This window comes from Natator depressus, chromosome 8, assembly GCF_965152275.1.
Source record: "Natator depressus isolate rNatDep1 chromosome 8, rNatDep2.hap1, whole genome shotgun sequence".
In the NCBI taxonomy this organism is placed as follows: Eukaryota; Metazoa; Chordata; order Testudines; family Cheloniidae; genus Natator; species Natator depressus.
Genome location: NC_134241.1, coordinates 50676664 through 50699003, shown reverse-complemented (window position 1 = coordinate 50699003; position 22340 = coordinate 50676664). Strand labels below are relative to the sequence as shown.

Below are 22340 nucleotides of genomic sequence, written 5' to 3'. Positions count from 1 at the left end.
AGCCCCCACCAGCTAGCTCCAATAGGCTGCTCTTTCTGCAAGCAGTGGACAAAGCAGGTGACTGCCAAACAATGGAGCACTGCATAACTTCAAACAAGCATGTTCTCTAATTGATCAGCAACATAACAACGTTAACCGGGACGACGTTAAGTGAGGAGTTACTGTACATAAAAAAGGAACTAAATGAAATATCACAGTTCAAACCAAAATGAACCACACTTATTTTAGGTTTTCCCCCCACAAAAGTCATTTAAAAAGCAACACATTGATTCAAAGGGATAGCGGTTCAAGAACGCCAACCTCTTTCATTCTCTACTTGTTATGTAATGTTTACTCATAATGTTATGAGTCCACAAACCCATATTTATGCAGCCCTTTATAGAAATACAGGCAATGCTGTCCCTGCCCTGAAGAGATTATAATCTAAACTAGACGAAAGCAAGGAATTATGAAAAGCAAAGAAGAAAGGGCAAGGGAAGAAATAATTCTGACAAATAAGAGAGTATGAAGATGAAATTCCAGGATTTATTTTTAAGTTGTGAATAAGGTAGCGCTAAAGAGGATGAGATAGCATTGGTGAGAACGTCAACAGTTGAAAGTTAGCAGAAAATGACAGGTACTTGCATACTAACTGTAGATTAACTCTCTTGGGACTAGCACATGTACTCTTAGTAAGGACCATTTGGAAAGCATTGTCTGCCAGGGCCCCAGATATGCTTCTTTGCTAAACTGAACCTTTAAGTGGAAGGTTTTACAAAAGCAAAGACCTTGACTCCAACCCATCTCCTTTTCATTTAGTGTTTTTCTAAATTGGGTGCCCTACACCAGCGGTTTTCAAACTTCATTGCACCACAACCGCCTTCTGACAACAAAAATAACTACATGACCCCAGGAGGGGGGACCGAAGCCTAAGCTTGCCTGAGCCCTGCTGCTCTGGGCAGAGGGGGGGCAAAGTCAAAGTCAAAGCCCAAGCCCTGCTACCCCGGGCGGGGGGGCCAAAGCCCAAGGGCTTCAGTCCCAGGCAGGGGACCTGTAACCCGAACCCCACTGCCCAGGGCTGAAGCCCACAGGTTTCAGCTTTGGCCCTGGGACTCGGGCTTCAGCAAGTCTAAGCCAGCTCTGGGGACCCCATTTAAATGGTGTCATGACCCACTCTGGGGTCTGGACATGCAGTTTGAGAACCACTGCCCTACACTATAAGAGGTTTATTGGTAAAACTATATCATCAAATTCTGCTCCTGTAGATGCAGCTTATATTATCAAAAAAGTTCTTTTGCCAGTATAATTTATACTAGTTTGGCGAGCACAATAAGCTATACTGCAAAAGCAATTTATGTTGGTATAACTGCATCTACACTAGGGCTTTCGTAGGTATTGAATGTCTTTACGAAAAAAAAAAAAAAAGTCATACTCCTAACCAACATTGCTACACCAGCCAAAATTGCTCGAGTAGATTTGGCCTAAGTCTGTTTTAAAACAGTACCGGGTTCAGTAAAATTATTCTTGTTTGAAACTGTGTTTTCAGTCTAGACAAACTCAAACAGAATCTTAAAGACTCTGAAGAAGAGAGGAAGGTAAGTGGCAGGGGAATCATGGATCCATACTGTCATTTTAAACTAGTGTTATTTACTAAGTAACCTTTCTTTCTCCCTGAAGTATTGCCAGTACTGATTCCCACTCTTGGGAAATTAACTAGCATTAGTCACCCTAAGAGGAGGCAGGTTGAAGGAGAACTAGTTTAATACTGCACAACTGCCCTCAGGCACCAGATCTAGCTGTCAATTCACAGAAGTAATGCTGCGTGAATGTGTGAAATGATCTCCAGGCAGCAACCTTGCATATCTCAGTGTTGGAGACGTCTTAGACACGCTGTGTCAGCTGCTTTAGACTGGGTCAAATGTACTCCAAGAGTAGGTGGCATGGAAACATCTGCAAGGGTAGAACCAAAGCCCCATGACCTATGCAGCAGATTAAGCCTTGTCTCAACAGTATTTCTCCTGCTTCCTTCAATACCCTGACCAAATCTATTCCACATTTACTGAGCATTTCAGCAGAGGATTGAAGAGAATCCTGAAATGCTGCCACTTCAGTGCCCATTATGGGATTTAGGTTCTAAGTTGCAAGACTCCACTATCTTGAGTATTGTCTAACCCTGAACTGGCCTTCCTGGAGCTGCTGTTTTAATGTTAGACCCTGCAGCAGACTGCCCCCTGGGATACAAATAGGTATCCATGAACATTCCCAAAGCTTTTCTTACCAGTTAAGAAGTTTGACTTGCAAGTTCCAGGGTTCAAACAAGGGCAGGTTGAGAGCTCAGAGATATCCTTACAACTGAACTACACGATAGAACTATATTCTGTGGTGCAAATCCTAAGACCAAAGTCTATATCTGGGGCTTTCAGCCAGACACAACAATAAAGGCATTGCGGGTAAAATTTTCAGAAGTACCTAAGTGACATAGGAGCCCAAATCACATTTTCAAAACTGACTTAGGAACTCAGGAACCTAAGTCTCAATAAAAGTCAAAGGTACGCAAGGTCCCTAAGCAGAGATTGGCAGGAACTGGTTTTCCTGTCCTGTGAGACTTTTCAAGATATCCAAAAATTTCCCAAATCAAGACAAAAATTATATCATTTTATTTGTACATTTTTTTTTACCTTTTAAATTTAAATTACCTAAAAAGTCAAACCAAAAAGTGATTTCAAAACAAAAAAAACTTTTGCTTTTATTTAGAAAGTATCAAAATGGGACATTTCAACAATTTTGAAACTTTGTTTCAAATCAGGAGATTAGCCATTCATTCTTGAAGTTTGTTTTGACAAATCAGCATTTTCTGTCAAAAAAAAAAATGTGTTGCTGGAAAGTTCTGATCTCTACTCCCAAGTCTCTTTTGAAAACTGAACTTAGATGCTTTTGAAAATTTTGTTTTGTGCCTTTAAAGAAGAAATTAATGTGACAAGTGTTGCTCCCTGTAGCTTTTGTTGGGAGCATTGCTGCTGCTATATGCGCAGGGGGGTGGTGTGGGGGGGGAGAGTAGGAAAAATGAATTGTTCCCTCTGCTGCTACTTGGGCCTGGGCTATACTGGGGGGGGGGGGTTCGAACTAAGATACACAACTTCCGCTACGCTATTCGCATAGCTGAAGTCGAAGTATCTTAGTTCGAGTTACCTGGCTGTCCTCACGGTGGTGAGTCGACCGCGATGGCTCCCCCATCAACTCCACTTACTCCTCCTGCGGAGGTGGAGTACAGGCATCGATTCGGGGATCGATTTATCACACCTAAACGAGACGCGATAAATTGATCCCCGATAGATCGATCACTACCCACCGAGGCGGTGGGTAGTGAAGATGTACCCTCAAAGTAGGAGAGCCTAGCAGGAAGCACATTTGGACATAGGGTGAAGGAGGCAGGAAGAAGGATGTGGCAGCTCAATATCAGAGGCGATGCATGGGGCAGCACGCAGGTCACATGCCTCCCCAGATTTCTGCCTTCCATTTCCAGCCAGGCATCCACCAGCACAGTGGGACTCGCAGGGCAGAGCTATTGCAGTGTAGGTGGCTCAGCAGGAGTAGCTGAGTCCCCCCAGGGCTCTCCGTGGAGAGACCATCCAGCTGGGCAGCAGACTGGAGCCGGTAAGGGCCACTGGAGCAGGTGGTGGCAGCAGGCAGGGCAGGGCTGTTGCCAGTGCCCAGCAGAGGGGAGTTGGGCTGCAGGGGAACCAGCAGATCCATCCCCACCTTCCCTGAACCAGTGGCAGGTGCTGGGCTGTGCAGGGGCTTCAGCAGCCATGGAGCCTGTCCAGAGGTGGCTCAGCAGGGGAGGATGCCCCCTGGAGGAGGAACAGCACCATGCATGGCTGCTGCCTTGGGCACAAAGGCACTTGCATACTAACTGTAGATTAACTCTAGGGGATGGAGCAGCCCCAGGCTTCTGGGGGCCAGGGCCTGGGCCGAGCAGGGTGGCGGAGGGGCAAAGATGACTAAGCCCCTGCCTTGGGGGCCACGGCAGAGCCTGTGAGTTTGGGGCAGGAATGGGCTGGAAATCACTCCCACCCCACACCAGCACTTATCTGAGGGACAGAGAGGCTCCCCCGTGCCAGGCTGTGCAGGACTCCAGGTGGCTTTGGCACACACAGGGCTTGGTTCTCCTGGGTAGTGTCCTGTGCAGGAGGGTCTTGGACTTTTCCAGGGCACCAGACCAGAGGCAGCAGGGGAGCAAGGAGCCCACCAGCCTGGCTGCAGGTATGCAGAGCGCTCCCGCCAGGGCCGATTCTCTGCACAGCGCTGGGAGCTGGACGTGCCCGCCGGAGGGTGTTAAGGAGGAGCAGCGGGCCTATGGGGCTAAGGGGCAAAGTGGGAGGAAACCAAGAGATGGGGAGCATGCAAAGGGACAATGGGGTGGGCAGCAGAGGCGACATATAGGGCAGTCAGGTGCCGCCCATAACCTTAAATTGTGTCCCCCCCAAACAGTTACAACTTGTCTCTGGTCATTATCCCCCTTTGTCCTTGAAAAAGGCAGACAAAGAACCTGGAATCTGAGGGAAGAAGCTTCAGAAAGAATCTTGTGAAATGTAAAATGCTCTTCATCCTTGCCCAGTCTACTTATAAACCAAAACTAAACAGATTCTACCACAGAGGTGGGCAAACTACAGCCCGCGGACCACACCGTCCTGCGGGACCATCCTGCCCGGACCCTGAGCTCCTGGCCTGGGAAGCTAGCCCCAGGCCCCTCCCCTGCTCTTCCCCCTCTCCCACAGCCTCAGCCCACTGCACCACCGGCGCAATGCTCTAGGCAGCAGGGCGGCGAGCTCTTGCCAGGCAGTGGAGCCGCAGAGCCCGGCCTGACCTGGTGCTGTGTGGTGGCGTGGCTGGCTCCAGCCAGGCGTCACAGCTGCTCTGGGCGGCGCAGCTGTAGTGCCTTCAGCCACCGGTGCTCCAGGCAATGCAGTAAGGGGGCAGGGAGGGTTGGATAAAGGGCAGGGGAGTTCGAGGGGGTGGGGATGCGGATAGGGGGCAGGGTGGTCAAAGGGCGGGGAACAGGGGGGTTGAATGGGGGCAGCGGTGGGCAGTCAGGGATGAGAGGAGGGGTTGGATGGGGCGGCGGGGAGTGGTCAGGGGACAGGGAGGGGTAGATGGGGCGGGAGGGGCCATCAGGGAACAGTGGGGGTCGGATAGGGCAGTATTCCTGGGGGGGCGGCGGTGGGCCATGCCTGGCTGTTTGGGGAGGCATAGCCTCCCCTAACCGGTCCTCCATACAATTTCGGAAACCCGATGTGGCCCTGAGGCCAAAAAGTTTGCCCACCCCTGTTCTACCAAGACAGCAGCCAAATTACAGACAGCGAACCTCAGAAGAACTGCAACCCTGCTGGAGTGACAGCCACTTACTTGTCATATGATCCCATGTTTGTGTCCCCTCATGGGAGTCCTGTGTGATTATCCATCTGCAATCACTCCTCAGAAGCACTAAACTATTCCATTACCCCTTAAATTAAACTCTGCTTCTTTGGCCTTTATGAGAATAGCCGTATACTATGGTATCTTATAAGCATGCTCTCACAGCTCTTACGTTACACAAAAGTTTTACTGAGATGATGGAAAGATCCACATTCTCCCCAAACATCAGAGTGGAAATCAGATCTAGTATATGTTTCCATTGTGGAAAAAAACCTTAACTTTTTAAGACCTGTTCTACTGGTCTTAAAAGATGCTGCAAGGCATTATCACACCATAAAAGTGCCTCTGAAATCTTACAGTATGTCCACTTCTCACAGGCTAGTGACTCCTCACTTCATGGAGGACCCCTTGGGCTTGTGTCCCCTCCCCCTTAGGCTTATTCTCTTTCTACTTGCTTTCTGAGTTTCGATTTCTTCTTTTCCTTAGTGGTGGCTCCTATTCTTCCTTGTCAATTCCATAAAAGTTGACAAAGTGTTAAGTTTTTATTGTTAGCCTACACTCCACCAAGGTGATGCGGTCATAATTTATTTTTGTCTAAGTAACTGCAGATACATTGGACCCAACTGCAATGTGAAATACATGCACACAGTCAATTCTTGGCATAGTCTCTGTTCAGTCAAATCAGTGTATGTACTTGTGTAGTGTTTCTGGAAAAATATAATACTTGTAAGCAGTTTTTCCAATGTCTTATTACATGTTTCTATTCATTTCCCCAAGCATACTGAAATAGGTCTACACATTTCATTCAGAACACTCCCTGTGTTGAAATGGAGCGCAAGTTAGTCCAGTGCGACAGGTGAAACTGTTAAGATTTATTTTACTTTCCTAATTGTATTCTGCATGCCCTGGTTTCCTTTCTTCTGGATATAAAACGTTACGTTCAGTGAAGGGTACTAGTATGCGCCTTTCCAATTTAACCCAAACTAAAGTCTCTTACTTTAGTGCAGAGGTGGGGCAAACTACGGCCCGCGGGCCACATCTGGCCATATCTGGCCCACAGGACCCTCCTGCCCGACCCCTGAGCTCCTGGCCCAGGAGGCTAGCTCCTGGTCCTTCCCCTGCTGTTCCCCATCCCCCACAGCCTCAGCTCACTGTGCTGCCGACGCAGTGCTCTGGGCGGTGGGGCTGTGAGCTCCTGGGGCAGCACAACTGCAGAGCCTGGCCTGACCCGGTGCTCTGTGCTGGGCGGTGGTGTGGCTGGCTCCAGCCGGGTGGCGTGGCTGTAACACCGCCAGCCACTGGTGCTCCAGGCAGTGCGGTAAGGGGGCAGGGAGCAGGGGGTGTGTGTGTGTGTGTGTTTGGGATAGAGGGCAGGGGCGTTCGGGGGGATGGTCAGGGGGTGGGGATGTGGATGGGGTCAGGGCTGTCAGAGGGCGGGGAACAGGGGGGTTGAATGGGGGCCGCAGTCCTGGGGGGGCAGTCAGGAAGGAGAGGAGGGGTAGGATGGGGCAGCAGGGAGCAGTCAGGGGCAGGGGTTCCGGGGGCAGTCAAGGGACAGGGAGAAGGGGTGGTTGGATGGGGCAGGGGTCCCGAAAGGGCAGTCAGGGGCAGGGGTTCCAGGAGCGGTCAGGGAGAATGGGTGGTTGGATGGGGCAGGGGTCCGGGGGGGGGGGGCAGTCAGGAATGAGAGGAGAGGTTGGATGGGGTTAGGGGGCAATCAGGGGTGGGGGTTCTGGGGGCAGTCACGGGACAGGGATCGGAGGGTTTGGATGGAGCAGGAGTCTGGGGGGGGCATCAGGGGGTGATAGGGGGCGGGGGCCAGGCCATGCCTGGCTGTTTGGGGAGGCACAGCCTCCCCTAACTGGCCCTCCATACTTTCCGAAACTCGATGTGGCCCTCAGTCTAAAAAGTTTGCCCGTCCCGCTTTAGTGGATCAAAATCCAAGTAGATTAACAGGAAAAAAAAATAGATGCTGAAAACGTTCACCACCATTCATCTTCGCTACCGTAACCTCTCTCTCTCTCTCTCTCTCCCCAACTTCCCACTGCTTACTTGCCTCATCCCCTCTGACCTAGGCAAAAAGATGCCTCCCAGATCATCTTCCTCACATGCTGCTCTGACCATGTTTTCCCACTTCATCATTCCCTTCACTAGCCTCCACTTTCCTTCTGTATCAAGTTCAAGCTACTCACCTATACTTTCAGGGCTCTACACAGTTCTGGTCCCACTTACAGTGTTTTCTCTAATCTCCTCCTCTATCCCACATGCTCCACCCAAACTTGTCTCCCAACTTCTCCTTTTTCATTTTAGTTCACTCCCATCTCTAGACCTTTTACTTTGGCAGAAATAACCTGCCAATTAAAATTCACCAAGTGGATTCCTCTCTTTCCTTCCTCTATAAACACAGCCGAGATTAACCTATTGCAAAAAGCATTCAAAATATAAAACCACCTTCTGCTTATGCTGTTTTGTATTAGTCTCTTTTATCAGCTCTTTGTTTCTTCACCTTAAGATTGCACAAGAGAATTTCTTGTAAAACTACTTGTGCTTTTATAAATGCAGAGAAACGCGCCCTCATGTGTATAGATTCAGAGGCTAGATTAAAATGGCTTTCTATTTTGAAAACACTTAAATCCCAAATAGTCTGTAGTCTAAACTAGTAAAATACCTCACAGACAGGCAGTAGGACTTTCCCTTCTCCATTCAGAGTAGTTAAAATTACTTAAAAAAAAATCAGAATTGTAAATCTGAGTCTGCAGACTATAGCTTCTAAAACAAATCAGCTGCTCAGTGTATGCAGTCACACCTGTACCACAGGCAGTGTCTACTTGGCTCAATTTGGATGAAGCGATGAGTAACTTCTCAAGGCGATACTCCTGGCAGGCTCCTCCAAGAGCACACTGTGAAGGTTAACTCTCCTGCTGGATTCCCTTGTTTGTAACTGGTATATTTAATATCCCTGTTCTGTATGCTGTGACAAAGCTCTGTCCTTGCCTCCCGCTCAGGCCAGTCCCTTCCTTCTGGGGTCCCCACTGGTTTTCGGCCCCCTCCTTCTTCCACCTAGAACTCCCCGGGGGTTTGGCTGCCCAACCTTCCAGGGTTGGGGTCGGGGGCTTGCTTCAAAAGGGGCCTTCCTTGGGTAGTGGGGTCAGTTCCCTGGCTGTCATCTGTCTTTCTACCAGCGTGATCATCTTGTCGTACGTGGATGGATCATTCTGGCGTACCCATTTTTGGAGATCTGGCAGCAGTCCCCACATATAATGGTCTATTACCAGGGTCTCCAAAATCTCCTCTGGCCTGCACACCTCGGGCTGTAACCACTTCCGCGCGAGGTGTATGAGGTTGAATAGCTGGGACCTCGGGGGTTTGTTCTCCTGGTATTTCCTCTCATGGAACCTCTGGGCCCTTACCGCTGCCGTTACTCCGATCATGCTAGGATCTCTGCCTTCCGAGAGGTGTAGTCAGTGGCATCCGTGGCAGGCAAGTTAAAGTAGGCCTTCTGGGCCTCTCCACACAAAAAAGGGGCGAGAATGCTGGCCCACTGCTCCTGGGGCCACGCCTCATGCTGAGCAGTCCTTTCAAATGAGAGGAGATCTGCCTCTACGTCATCTCTTGACGTCATCTTTGGCAAACAAGCACTGGCCCTCAGGGTTCGCGTCCCGTCGGACCCCCGGGCCTGGGTGGTGAGGATCTTCAGCTGGTCCACCACCTCTCTCAAGAGGGCACGATCTTGGGTCGCCTGGCTCATCTGATTGGCTTCCTGCTGTAGCTGCATAGACTCCTGTTGTGCCCTTGCCTGAACCCGGGTGGCCTCCTGCTGGGCTACCGTGGCTTGTACCAGAGCTCTTACCACGTCCTCCATTGTGGTACAAAGCAAACAAACAAACCAAAACAAACAAAATCCAAAACCCCAGTGCACTTTTTTTTTTTGACCTCTTTCTTCCGCCACGCTGTGAACGAAGTCCCACTCCTGATACCAGTTGTGACAAAGCTCTGTTCTTGCCCCTGTGGGTCCCATGTTTCCTGGCGGATTTCGCTAGCCTCAGAGGCTCACTGCGACCCTCCACGTAACCCTTCTCTCTCTAGAGAGAAGGGTCACAGTCTACTGAGCCATTTTCATCATAAGCCAGCAAGGGAGGTGAGGAGAAGCTATCCTTCCTTGCACAGTCTCTGTTGTCTCCCAGTCTCAGTGATTAATCAGGGGGCAAATGGGGGGAGCCCGGGCCCACCCTCTACTCCGGGCTCCAGCCCAGGGACCCTAATAGTATCAGCTATGGTAGTTGACCTTTTAGAAACATGCCATGTACAATTCCCTGGGCTGATTCCCCCACAGCAGCCCTCACTTCCTCAAGCTCCACTTCACCCTTTATCTCAGGGCCTCCTTCCTTGTGCCTGATATGGTGTGTACTACTCAGTCTCTCCAACAGCGCAACTTCCTCCCACAGCTCCTGACATGCGCGCCCACCTAACCGGGAGGCTTTTAACTAGTTTCAGCCAGCCCCTGATTGGCTTCAAGTGTCTTAATTGACCTGGAGCAGCTGCCATTTCACTTATCCTGGTACCAGGGATTTGTTTAGCCTGGAGCTAATATGTCTATCCCCCACTACTTTTCTATAGCCATCTGGCCTTGCCCCGTCACAATGCCCACATATAGAATCTTCAATTTCTGACACACAACCAGCAGAACAGGAAAGCATTTAAATATCACTTATAACTTAATACACTAGTGATACTATGGACTAATATAACCCTCCCACATGATTTTGTTTCTAGCCAAGAGATTCATCTTACCCATATCCTTGCAAAATCTTCCTACAAACTGACCTTTGTAACTGAAAAAAACCCACCCAATTAATATGTGATTAGTGTTCAAAAACAGCCTTCAGATAGTTATCTGTGATTTAACCTAGTGTGTTCCAGTTTACATTTTATGAGGTATGTTTCTCTTATGCTGAGTGTAACTGGGATTAGTATACTGATAGTATTAGTTCCTTCATGCCCATGATTTTCTTTAGTGTCTTAAAAGTGTTGTTATAAATCCACATACCATTCACACCCATGTGACAAACTGCAGAACCGTGTAGTAAATGAATTTTTTCACATGCATCAACAGTTTTTCCATGTACCTTTGACCACCACACTGGCTACATCTCCCAAGAGACTACTTCCAATATTCTAGACCCCGGAACAATTTACACTAATCAAAGCCCAAGATGGACAATATCCAGGGCTGCATCAGTGATAGGTTTTCAGGCCTGATATTTTGAGACTGTGCAGAGATGGATATGCAAGCTTTAAAGCAGTGGAACATGGAAATTCCTATCTCACTGCCAGATCTATGGAATCCTGGGCCTTAAAACCATTTTAGGCCACTTTTTAAGAGGTTCCTATAGCTCCTTCTGAGAACTGTATGGTTGGTTTCATGCATTTGCCAGTGACACCTATCCTTTGCCCAGTTTAACAAGAGAAAAGGGCAAACAATGTCAGCTTCCCTCTCCGCCCAGCTGACTATAACAAAAATGACAACATAGTATGAAGTTTGCAGACATCTTCTCTTCTCATTACATTAACAGAGACAATACCCTATCTCCTACCACCACTAATACTATTTTAGCTTCCCCTGAGCTATACACTCAACTGCAGCCATGACCCCCTTAATCAGAGAGGAAGAGAAACGCTCTCTGGCTGTTTGACAAATACATTCAGAGGGAGAAATCCCTTCGGCATCGGCAGTGTCTCTCACCTCCTTCTCCCTGTTGAGCAGCACCAGCTGACTGTCCGTCAGGATGCAATATTTTCTCTCCCATGTTGTAGTTTCAGTGTAGGGAGACTGGCCACAGGACAGTCTGTGGGTAGGTGGCCCTTTCACATCTGTGAAAGAATAAAATGGAATCATTAGAGAGCTTAATTAGCCATCTTCTCCTGCTTTTGAGTCTCTGTAGATAGAAACAGTGTACAACTGCAAAGTGTATTTAAAGAGAGTGCATGTTTCAGTATATTAAACAGTCCACTCTCCTACAAGTCAGCTGTGTGGAACTTTATATAGGTCACAGTACAAATATTAACACATTTATTTTTATTTACAATAGATCTGTAACAAATCAAAAGCACCTGAGGAAGCTCTAAGTGACTGTGCTAAGCACTAAAAAACTGGAACAAAAATAAAACAAGCAGCTTCCATACTCAACCCCCTTGTCCCTCATAAAGATCAGCCTTTATCGCCTCTCCCTCCTTAAAAGCCGGAGTAAACACACAGGCCTTAAGCCTTGCCTTGAAAGTTAATAAATGCAGGCTACTTCAGCCCATGGTGGATGCAGATTCCAAAGCAGAGTTCTCTTCACTTAGAATGTCCTGCCAGCAGTTCCTTCTCTAATACTGAGAGGCTTCCCTTCCAAAATGAGGTGGGGGAGAGTCACACCCCATTACAAAGATGGTAAAGACAGAGATATAAAAGTCTGCCCAAGTTTGCCCAAAGTCATACAGTGACTCAGTGGCAGAATTAGAAATAGAATTCATGCCTGCCTGGGTCCCAGTGTTGCGAGGCAAGGTGGTCTAGTGGACTGAGCACATTTATTTTTAAAACTTGTTTTGTTTCCCATTATAATTATATGCACTAACTACAGATGCATTATGCCTCTTATCACCAACAAGCTTTCTCCAAGACTGGGCAAGATATCACACCTATTGTCTTGACTAAAACTCCCCAAAACTTAAATGTGTGTGTCTATGTCACTAAACACACACCACGCATGGCAGTCTCCACTCAGGAGCAGCCAAGTCTGGAACAGCAGGTGGTGCTGCACATCAGGAGTGATGTGACTAGACAGAGCTATTACTGACTTTGTGTAGAGGATATAGGTAAGTATTGAGGTACGCTGTTAAAAGATCTGTGGGAACCCCTCAGTTGAAATAATAGTAGTAAAGGTCAAGACTGCTGTTCAAGTCTCAATGAGCACATCTATCTCAGGAAAAATATACAGCCCTGGGTATCCTAATTTATCAAAATTTAGGAAACATACATGCAAATAACCTCGTTACACAGTTCCAAGTAGACATGTTGCCTTTTTGTAACATTAAATTCTGTTGCTAGTTTACATTTGAGTTTTACACTGCTTTACCTCTGCTGAGATCCAAATGATTCCTAATGCTCCTTTCCTTTCACTAACAACCCACAATTAAAACTGATTTGTACATAGGTTACTGTTGTTAGACTTTTGTATCTTCCCCACTAGAGGCCAGCAAATCCTCAGACACTGCAGCATTCAATCAGTCTTGGGAGGAAAGTAGAGTGTAAGCCAAGACTGTAGTGTTAGAATTAAATAAATATTTAGCCCTCAAAGATGCGGTCCATATCAGAAGCTGTACACACTCTGAATTACACATGTGAGAAGAGTTAATATTTGTATAAAGTTTTCAAATAGGTAAATATAATCTTGTAGCTCTAAATTTTCATGAGAATCTGCCATCTTGAAAACACTGACTCTTAACCTGAGCCAAGTTTTCAGGGCACAGATAAAGACTGTTACAATACAGTACTGACCACTCAGAAAACATCAGAAGGTGTGTATCTACATTTTTTAGGGAAGGATTCATGAAATGATTGGTATTGAATCTGCCAATAAATTCATGTCTATGTGGTAGACTACCTGACTCTTGCAACATAGGCTTGATTTACAGTAGTATAGAGCAATTTTGAAGCAATTCATTTCTGTGTATTTCAACATTCTTCAAAATCCTGTTTAGAAGACTCAGTTAAATGAGACACTATCATCGGGAAACATGGTCTGGCCACCGCAGACTACCCTAATATTGAGGAGCACATACACAGCTCAGTCTAAAAAAATAGAACATTACACCTCCAGATGGATTTTTTTTTTTTTGCCATTGACAAACTAAGGTTTGTGAAACAAAGGATTTTGCTTGATGTGATTGTATCAAGTGTGCACCGAAAAACCCTTACTCATTTTTAGCTTATTTAGCTCATTTAAGCAATCACAAAAAAACCAAAACCATGTTACTCAGACTTCTTATTTTTGATGTAGATGCTAAATGCAAGCTGCAAAATATTTTGCATTGTAATTTCCACTAAACGTAGGCTTCACTAGTATAGCATCCAATATTTCTACACTCAGCCCATACGATTTATAGACTAGAATAACATCTTCCACAGCACTAACAACTACAGTACTTAACTGAGCTACAGGCAGAGTTGGCCAGCCACAGTTATGCTGTCAAGTTAGTTAGCTACGTCAGAACAGCGTTCCGCACCAACTGCTGGCAACACAAGATGCCATCTTAATATAATGTACTGCCAGTAGCCAACAGGGAATGTACATCTGTAAAGAGCAATGAATGTCAGCAGACAGCTCTGTCATTGCTTCATTCTGACTATACAACAGTACCTACAGTAAGACAGTGGAGAGTGAAGGCAAGCAGATTTTTTTGCAATTTTGGAGGCCGTTTGGAGTCCACATTATAGGAACCAGCAGAAAACCTGTCTTGCAGACCCATGGGAAACTAAATGCAAATTACACAGAGAATGAACCATGATAAAATGATATTTCTTGGTACTAATTTGTGTACTGTACCCGGAATGGTCTCGGTTTATGTGCCAAACAATACCCCTATCCAACTTACTCATTTTTTAGTGAGTCTTTCGAGGTGGCTGATCTCTCCAGAGCTTTTGCAACAGCTGTGGTACCAAAAGCCTGTCTGTGAGGTATTTTACTAGTTTAGACTACAGACTATTTGGGACTTAAGTGTTTTCAAAACACTGTGCAAACCTATGAGAGTGCACTAGCAGTATCATAAATATGCACAGTGGTTCATAAACGCTGAGGCTCTGTTTTCTTGTGTTAGTCATCTACGCCTTTACCTTACATTTGGACTTCAAGAGGTTAAGTAATACTGAATAATGGGAAGCAAAAGGATTTCCGTACATAAAAATCAACCTCTCAAGTTAGCAACCATAGGAGTACCACCTGGTGTTTGAAGAATTGTGGAAAATTAGATTACAAAATTCTAACTAAAATGTTGCACACCTTCTCCTGCGGAGATTTTCAAAGCCGGGGCTGATTCATTTCTCAGTGTGGGGCCATTTTGTGAAGGAGACAGCTCACATAAGCAAGTATAACAACATTTGGATGGCGAAAGTCTCTCCTGAAGGTAATTTATTCAAGAATACAATTGTGTAGCTTTGCTAAGTGTTTGGACCTGAAGTAAATATGAAATATGGAATAGAAAGGCGCATCTGGAAAACTGACCCCTATTCTAAATCCTGCAGATTTATGTAGAGTATCAACGTGTTATGCCGAGCACCTAAAAATGCAAGCACTGATGAGAGATTTTTCTCCTATAGTCTGATGCAATCCATTCCATTCTGCATTCTTACAATCAGGCATTCAAAAAAATAGATCAGTTGGCCTACTCACAGGATCAAAGATCATGCCCTATGACCCTTCAAATGCTAATATCAGTTGAGTAACAGCTTAAAAAAACAGAACTTCTTTTTCTGTACATACTCCCCTGCTAAACTGAGGAGTGCATCACTGCATGCCTGTCACATCACCTGACCTACCAGAAGATCTACAACTGCATTGTTCTTTTTTCCATGGCTTTGGAAGTTCCATTCAGCATGTCTATAAATATCCACAAAGCCTCTTTATATTCAGCAGGATGAACTCGTACATTACCATTCTCAAACTAGAAGCCATCTATGAATGTGAACAATGGATTTACCATGACAGGGCAAACAAAGGGGTATGATTTAGTTTAGGGAGCAGAGGAAGGGAGAGAAAGAGCCAGTGTCCAAGTTGGTCCCTCCAGAAAGAGGTGTGACGCTTTGTGAGAGCTGAAGGGTGCTTCTGTAGTTTTTTGGGATGGGTACCTGTAGTGTAAGTGGGTGCATTTCTGCATTGTTCCATTACGAGCATGCAGCATTTTAAAATTATTACTCAAACAGTGTTCAAAACAGGAGAAGTCTAGCAAATTTCCCAAAGCCAGTCCTCAGTATTATATAATGAGAGAATGATTTCCAGAAGTTAACACATGCCTCAATGTCATTTGTTCTCAATGTGCCCTTTTGTTGCAGTAACAAGAGAGCATCTCCTCTCCCTTCACAATGCCAGCAAAAATGTGTAGTGTTATGTAACAATAAGAGGAGATATTTTAGTTTTGAAAAGGGGGTGACTGTCTTAAGAAAAAAATTCTCAGATTGAGGAATGTTGCATTAAAACCATGTGCATTTTTAATGCGCATTAGGTCAGCCCAAAATAGACAGAAGTCTGCACATATCCTGACCCAAGGTCATCTCTCTCTCTCTGATTACCAAAAGGAAAATCAGGACATTACTTCAGACACTAGAGTTTATTTGCTTTGAAAGACACATTATTCCTGATTATACCCATTAAAAAAAAAATCTTTGCTTCCCTAGTTCTGAATTTAAACAACAAAAACCCACATACTTTGGTTCCAGGTTACTACACATCCAAGATTAAAAGGTGAGAGAACAGCTTAAACTGGAGTGGGACCTAAAGCATAATTTACAAAGCCCTGAGATATTTGAGAATTTCCGTTTCAGTGCTGATCTAATTAACAGCAAACATTTTTTTAAATTACTAAGTAGTTCTCAACTTGTTGGAGAAGAGGTTTAAGTTTTTTGTTATTAAAAAATACCAATATCCCAGCACCAAAAAGCAGCCCCCCTCTGAGGTGTCAAAGAAAGCTCATTTTTACAGTACGCACTTCGGTTAAAATCCTGGCCTCACTGATGTCAATGCCAAAACTCTAAGTAATTTCAATGTGGCCAGGTTTTCACCCCATAATGTTTCTGATACAGCTGGTTGGCAATTCCTTCATAACTAAATTAACAGCAAAGTGGGCCCACAGGGAAGTTATTTTTTATATATAACTAGTGGGAGCACTAACACACCTTTTGACAACAGGTTCATTTAAATGGTGTCAGTGTTTTCATGCTATTTGATATACTTACCATGGCGACAGACTCTCAGAGGGCTTTGGGTAAATGCTGTCAGCTGAGAGCCTGTCAGCACCCCTTACTCTTACACATATGTACAGGCAAAGCAGTTCTGTTAAAATAAGCATCAACCTGAACCTTCACCCTGCCTTTGACCTGAAACGGATACTTCAAGCCTGGCTAGTGCAATGAAGTCCCACAAAGACTAGGCTCTGATGCACAGGAACCTTTATAGGACTGAACCCAAATCTGGAAAGTGATTAAGCTAATGATATAAAAAGAAATAAATGAAGGAAAGGGCAGGAGGAGAAACATTGTATGTCATTGCATTTCACTCCCTTGCCCCACATAAGAAGCTTAAGCTTCTACTAAGATAGCATTGCTTTAAAAGAAGCCACTAATGTGACAAACAAACAGCAATACCTAAAGAACAGGTAGTTACACTGTATTTAACCATCTCATGCAGCCAGACAACTTTCAGATGAAGAGTTGCAGGGATCTACTATACTGGAAAAGTACAGAGTTGAAAAATTTAGAGACAACTAGATCTGAGAGCTTTAAGCAGGAAAGCAATCACAGGTGTCCAGACAGATGTGGCACAGTTAAAAGATGAGTGAACAAGCTCTGGGGCATAGGAGAGAAGTCTTAAGGAGCATGGGCTCTGACAGGATATTAGGAAAAGCACAATGAAGAATATACGATCATGTGTTCACATGGCTCCCCCTTGCATTTATCATTTCTCAAATTCCCAAATCCTGATGAAAAAAGATGCATCACATTTCTCAAGATAAGCAAGGCTGAGGTAGAAGGAAGTATTCCAAGGACAAGTCAGGGTGCTCTATTAAGTGGTTTGGGGAATCAGTAGATGGCAAACTCCTCCAAGTCAGTACAGATACTTAAACAATGTCCCAGCATGGCATGGGGGGTACTATGGGATGACAGGGTTCAGGGCCCAAACAGAAGGTTTAATCCCCCTATCACGGTGTGGGATTCACCCCTATGGCGCCTCCTGCTGGTCTCTCAGGGAATTAGCTCTTCCAGTCTTCGGAGCACCCTCTGCAGGCCGGTGTCTCACTTGCTGTTGGCCCCCGTGTCCCTCCCAGACACCAGTGCCCCTTTCCCTGGGGTGCTGCCCCCTGGTAGTACCCCCACAGATCTGGGTCTCCCCCTCCCACCCACTATCCCCACCTCACCTTAGTCTTTGGCTACTGCCAGTCACCACTGAGCCCCCGTACACTGCAGCGGACTACAGTGTATAAGCCAATCATCACAGGCAAGGGGGTTTGGACCTGCTGCCTCTGCCTACCTTTGGGCTGCCCCTTGCAACCCCAGTACCCTTTTTGGCCTTCCACTAGGCCTGTAGCCTGGGGGGTTTCCAGGCTGGAGCTCCACAGCTCCCATGGCCTTCCCCCAGCCCTGCTCCACCTCAGGTACGCTGGTGCACTCCCCAGCAGCCAGGACAGTCTCCCTCCACAGCTAGAGGAGACTCTGCCTGCTCCTGGCCCACTGCCCTCTTATAAGGGCCAGCTGAGCCCTGACTGGGGTGTGGCCACAGCTAAGCCTGCTTCCCCCAATCAGCCTGGGAACTGCTTGCTCCCAGCCATAGCCCTCTCCTGGGCTATTTTAAGCCCTTTAAGGCCGGAGCAGGTGACCACCCTGCTACACACACACCCCCTCTCAAAACCCCCATCCCTGAGGGAAAGGGGGGCCGCTTGGTCCAGGCTCCCTGAAGTTGGGTCTCCAGGGTCACTCCTCCAGGCTCGCACACTTCCTCTCGGTGGCCTCCCAGCTTCGGGCCACCTCCCGGAACTGGGCCTCTGCCTTCCGACGGGGCAGCTCCACGGCCTCCAGCCGTGCCTGTAGCTTGGCGTCTCCTCGACTCCCCCCTTGCAGGGTCTGGGTCCACTTGGTTGTCTGTCCCACATCCACTTGGGTCCTGGCCTCTTGCAGGCCCCATTCAGTCTGGGTTTCCCCATTGGTGACCGGCTCTGCGATGGTCTGGGTCCCAATTCCCTGCTGGGCCCTCACCATCTTTGCCTCGGCCTCTGTCGCTTTCTCCAAACCCAATGCGGCCCCCTCCGGGCCTCCAGGCACCTCCATCGTCCAACCCTCAACTCCTTTGAGGGGACAGTGCCCCCTAATGTGTCCTGGGATATGGCAGCCCCAGCAGGCTCCCCGCCTCTTTGCTGTCTTCTTTCCTCTTCAGTCCCTCTTGGGTCCCACCTTTCCACGAGGGTGGACCTGGACCCTCCGACTTGGCCATGGGCATGTCCACTGCATGTGGCCCTTCTGCCCACAGGCCCAACAGGTTGGCAGCCGCCCGGGTTTCCTCACCCGGCAGACTGTCCTCGGAACTTGCCCCTCTCTCTCTCCTGGGTGAGGCACTCGGCCCCCGCCCCAGTAGGGACAATCCCTCTTGATATGTCCGCACCTTAAGCGGGCATAACATGTCTGTCGCTCGGCCACAGGCCTCCTGGCCTTGGCTGTCAGCCTTCCCTGAGCTTCTCCACCACTCCTCTGAAACCCCTTCCTGAGGAGGTTTACCAGGGCCTGCTGTTTCTTTACCAGATGGCCCAACTGTTTCTGGAGGGCCTCCTGCACCTCCCACAATCCCTCCTGGGTCTCCCAGATTCCCTGCAGGTGATCAGCCCCCTTTCGCCGGGGCGCTGACACCAGGGCCCAACCAGGGACTGCACCTGGGGTCTCCGCGTAGAAGACGCCCGTGTACCCGGGATCCGTCACCCCCTGGGTCTTTCCAGTCCGGGCAATAGTCCTGCCGTCTTTGCCCTGCCCCTTTTATCGGGGCAGAACGCCTATGCCTGTTCCCTCCCACCCTCCAAAATAAGCAGTTAAAACAATTGATTGCATAATTTTATTTTACTGTAAGTAAAGATCTTTTATGACAGCTTGTAATGCACTGAACTTAATAGTCATTCTGAGATACATGTGCAGGTTATGGTTATGAATGTGTGTATATTATATAAATTGTGATTGTGGTGCAATTTCAGCATCACCTCATAATTGCACAGTGGAGCAATAAGGCAGGGAGGGACTCCCCAAGCAGATGAAACGGACTTCAAGCACCTAGCCATTGTGCAAGCCCAAGAAAAAACTATGAGGAACCACCAAAGGAAATGGGAATATGCTTGTAACTGAAAAGAAAACCCCAGTCTTTGGAAACTAAGAAAGAAGGGTGTTTTCCCCACTTTGAATATCTCTAGTGGCTGAAGAAAAAAAAACCTGCAAACCCTTTTTAAAATGGAAGGGGTTTGAACTGATCACCACCCAGAACCTCGGGGACAATTTCAAGGCTGTCTGGGAATGCTGGATCCATCCAAGACCTAAGGGGCATGTTGGGAATCTGTTTTAAGGGAATAGGTAATTTACTAGAAAAGGGAATTTATCTAACATAAAAGTGTAAAGTCTGCAGTGGCAGATATGTTTATTTTCTGTGCAACATGCAAAGGTTTGCTTCCCCTTACCATTTCATCTTTGAATCTGAGATTTTTCTACTACTTAAACCTTTTGTTTATTTTTATCCCAAGCAAGTCTCTCGTGTGCTGTGTGCAGTGTATATGCCAAAGTGAACTGATAACCAGAGGGTGGCTGGTTTCACCCTTTAGGGTGATGAACCAGAGGGGATCAGGAAGAGTGTCTTGTAATTCAGAAGTCAAGGAGAATGTATTTGGGGAGACCCAGTACTGGAAGGGCTGTTGGTGTCACCCTGCAGAGAGTTACTAGGCTGATGACAGCCAGGGTGAAACCATGTGCTTGTGGACAGGCTACTGGTGTCAGGGAACTGAAACACAGCTGCACAGTACAGAGAGCCTGACAAATATACCTGGCAGGCAATGACAGAACCCCTTACTGGTATGGGTGGATCCCAAAACATCACAGACATGATTGGTCAGGAGCCAGAGCTTCCCTGTCTCTAGTTCCTGTGTGTGTGTCTCTCTCTCTCTCTCTCTCTCACACACACACAAAAATGTGTTTCTCACTGTGGAGGATGGAGGCCATAAGGCCAGCCGAACACCATAACTGCTCAGGGAGGACCTATACTTGTTTCCATTCAGTCATCAATTCCACACTGAGATCCAAACAAATATTTGATGACCAAACATTCCTTTTAATTTTCCTGTATACTTACATGAATTTGTCTTTACAACATTTTTGAAATTTGCAGGTCATCGCCTGTATTTTTCACCTGACCTAGGTTTCAGAACGAGCAGCCCAATAAGCAAAAAGAAAAGGAGTACTAGTGGCACCTTAGAGACTAAGGTGCCACTAGTACTCCTTTTCTTTTTGCGAATACAGACTAACACGGCTGCTACTCTGAAACCAGCCTAATAAGATCATTCATTCTCAGTATTTGGGTAGGCGGTTGTAGTGGGAAAGCTACATCCAGAAGGTAGTTTGTAAAAGACTACCTTATTCATTTCTTCTGAGGATTCTGGGATACCAACACATAGCTTGCAGCAACTGCTTCAGTTTTCTAGGTCCCTCATTTTGGATGCTAGGTAATGCATCTCCTACTTGATCTTAGTCTCCATATCTTTAACTGAGGTTTGAAGCTCTTCTGTCCACTATTAAAAATGAGGAATCTGTGTATCTGTACTAGTGATGGCCAATTTTAGGAGAGTCACAGCAACTACCAACAAATCTTCTTTCATACGGCTTGGGTAGGTAGCAAAGATTACAAATTTATATCTAGATTTGATAGCCAGCACATTGCCGCAGCAGTGAGCTGGTGAATGTCCTTCAGGCCCCCGGCCAAAGGCAACATTCAGATATGATGTGCTCCATCATTTGTGCCTGATGACCAATCACTTACAGGTGTTTGCCTCATTTTCCAGTTAAAGACAGTTTGTCCACATCTCCCAGGAGATGTTCTGATGTGATTCAATCTGCACCAGTCGAAAAGCCTAAATGCTTACAAGGAAATCTGCGATGTCTGCACCAAGAGCAGTCAGCTGTCTTCTCCATGTCTCTCAACCTAGAAGCAGTCTGGTCTCAGCACAGGAAAAGCAGGGAACTCCTTCTGGTGTTTTAGGAAACAAGATCAAAGTTTGTGAAGATTCCTAAAGTTTTCTGGTAGATATTTTCTGCATACAAAATTTAAGATGATCCAGTGAGGTGATGAGTTGATGTATGTAGCAGTCACTTTCATGACTGCTACATCAAGTTGCACCAGTCCCACCAGGAACTCCTTTGCAATTAAAGATGGAAAACAAAAACAAACCTGTAAATAATTCTAACCATCAGAGGAGTGAAGTTTTGGAATAGCCTTCCAAGGGAAGAAGTGGGGGCAAAAGACCTATCTGGCTTTAAGATTAAACTCGATAAGTTTATGGAGGAGATGGTATGATGGGATAACATGATTTTGGTAATTAATTGATCTTTAAATATTCATGGTAAATAGGCCCAATAGCCTATTTACATGCCTGCTCTGTCTCAGCACTGAGATCAGCAAAGGCAGCAAGCAGCTCCTTCCTGATGTTGCTGAAGCTACTCCCAAGTTTTTTCTTTAAATAGAAAAAGCAGAACTGTTTCACAAGCACTGGAAAAACCTTTCAAGGAAAAGGATAGATGATTAACAGCCCTGTTAAAGTCAGGCATGGTATGTATACCTATTCAGCTGAGCTCCCAGATGGCTCTGCCAATTTACCTCAGTGCTGATTTGCAACACCTGTGCTATTCCCAGTTATGTCTGGAGTTTCCCCTAAGAGATGGACACTTGGGCAGTTGTTTTTGCAACCTTGTCAACTATCCATTAGAAACTAGGCCAAAAGCACCAATCTCTTACTTACAACCTAAGCCATGTTAATATTCTACATCTTCCAATGAGGTAAACTAGTGTATTAACCAGCCTCAGCCCCTAATGTTTAGTATCATAGGTTTTTGCCTAACAGTACTCAACTGCTTTAGGCCGCGTCTACACGGGCAAGTTTGTACACAGGAAAGCAGCTTTGAG

At 46.5% G+C, this 22340-nt stretch overlaps 1 protein-coding gene across 4 annotated transcripts in view; it reads right to left on the bottom strand.

Annotated features, from left to right (window-relative positions):
• Positions 1-22340, bottom strand: part of RASAL2 (RAS protein activator like 2) — a 274448-nt gene that overhangs the window by 134321 nt on the left and 117787 nt on the right. For all 4 annotated transcript variants that reach the window (XM_074961012.1, XM_074961013.1, XM_074961014.1 and 1 more), the window contains exon 2: positions 11138-11265. In XM_074961012.1, the coding sequence (XP_074817113.1) occupies positions 11138-11265 (128 nt within the window). The remainder of the gene's footprint in view (positions 1-11137; positions 11266-22340) is intronic.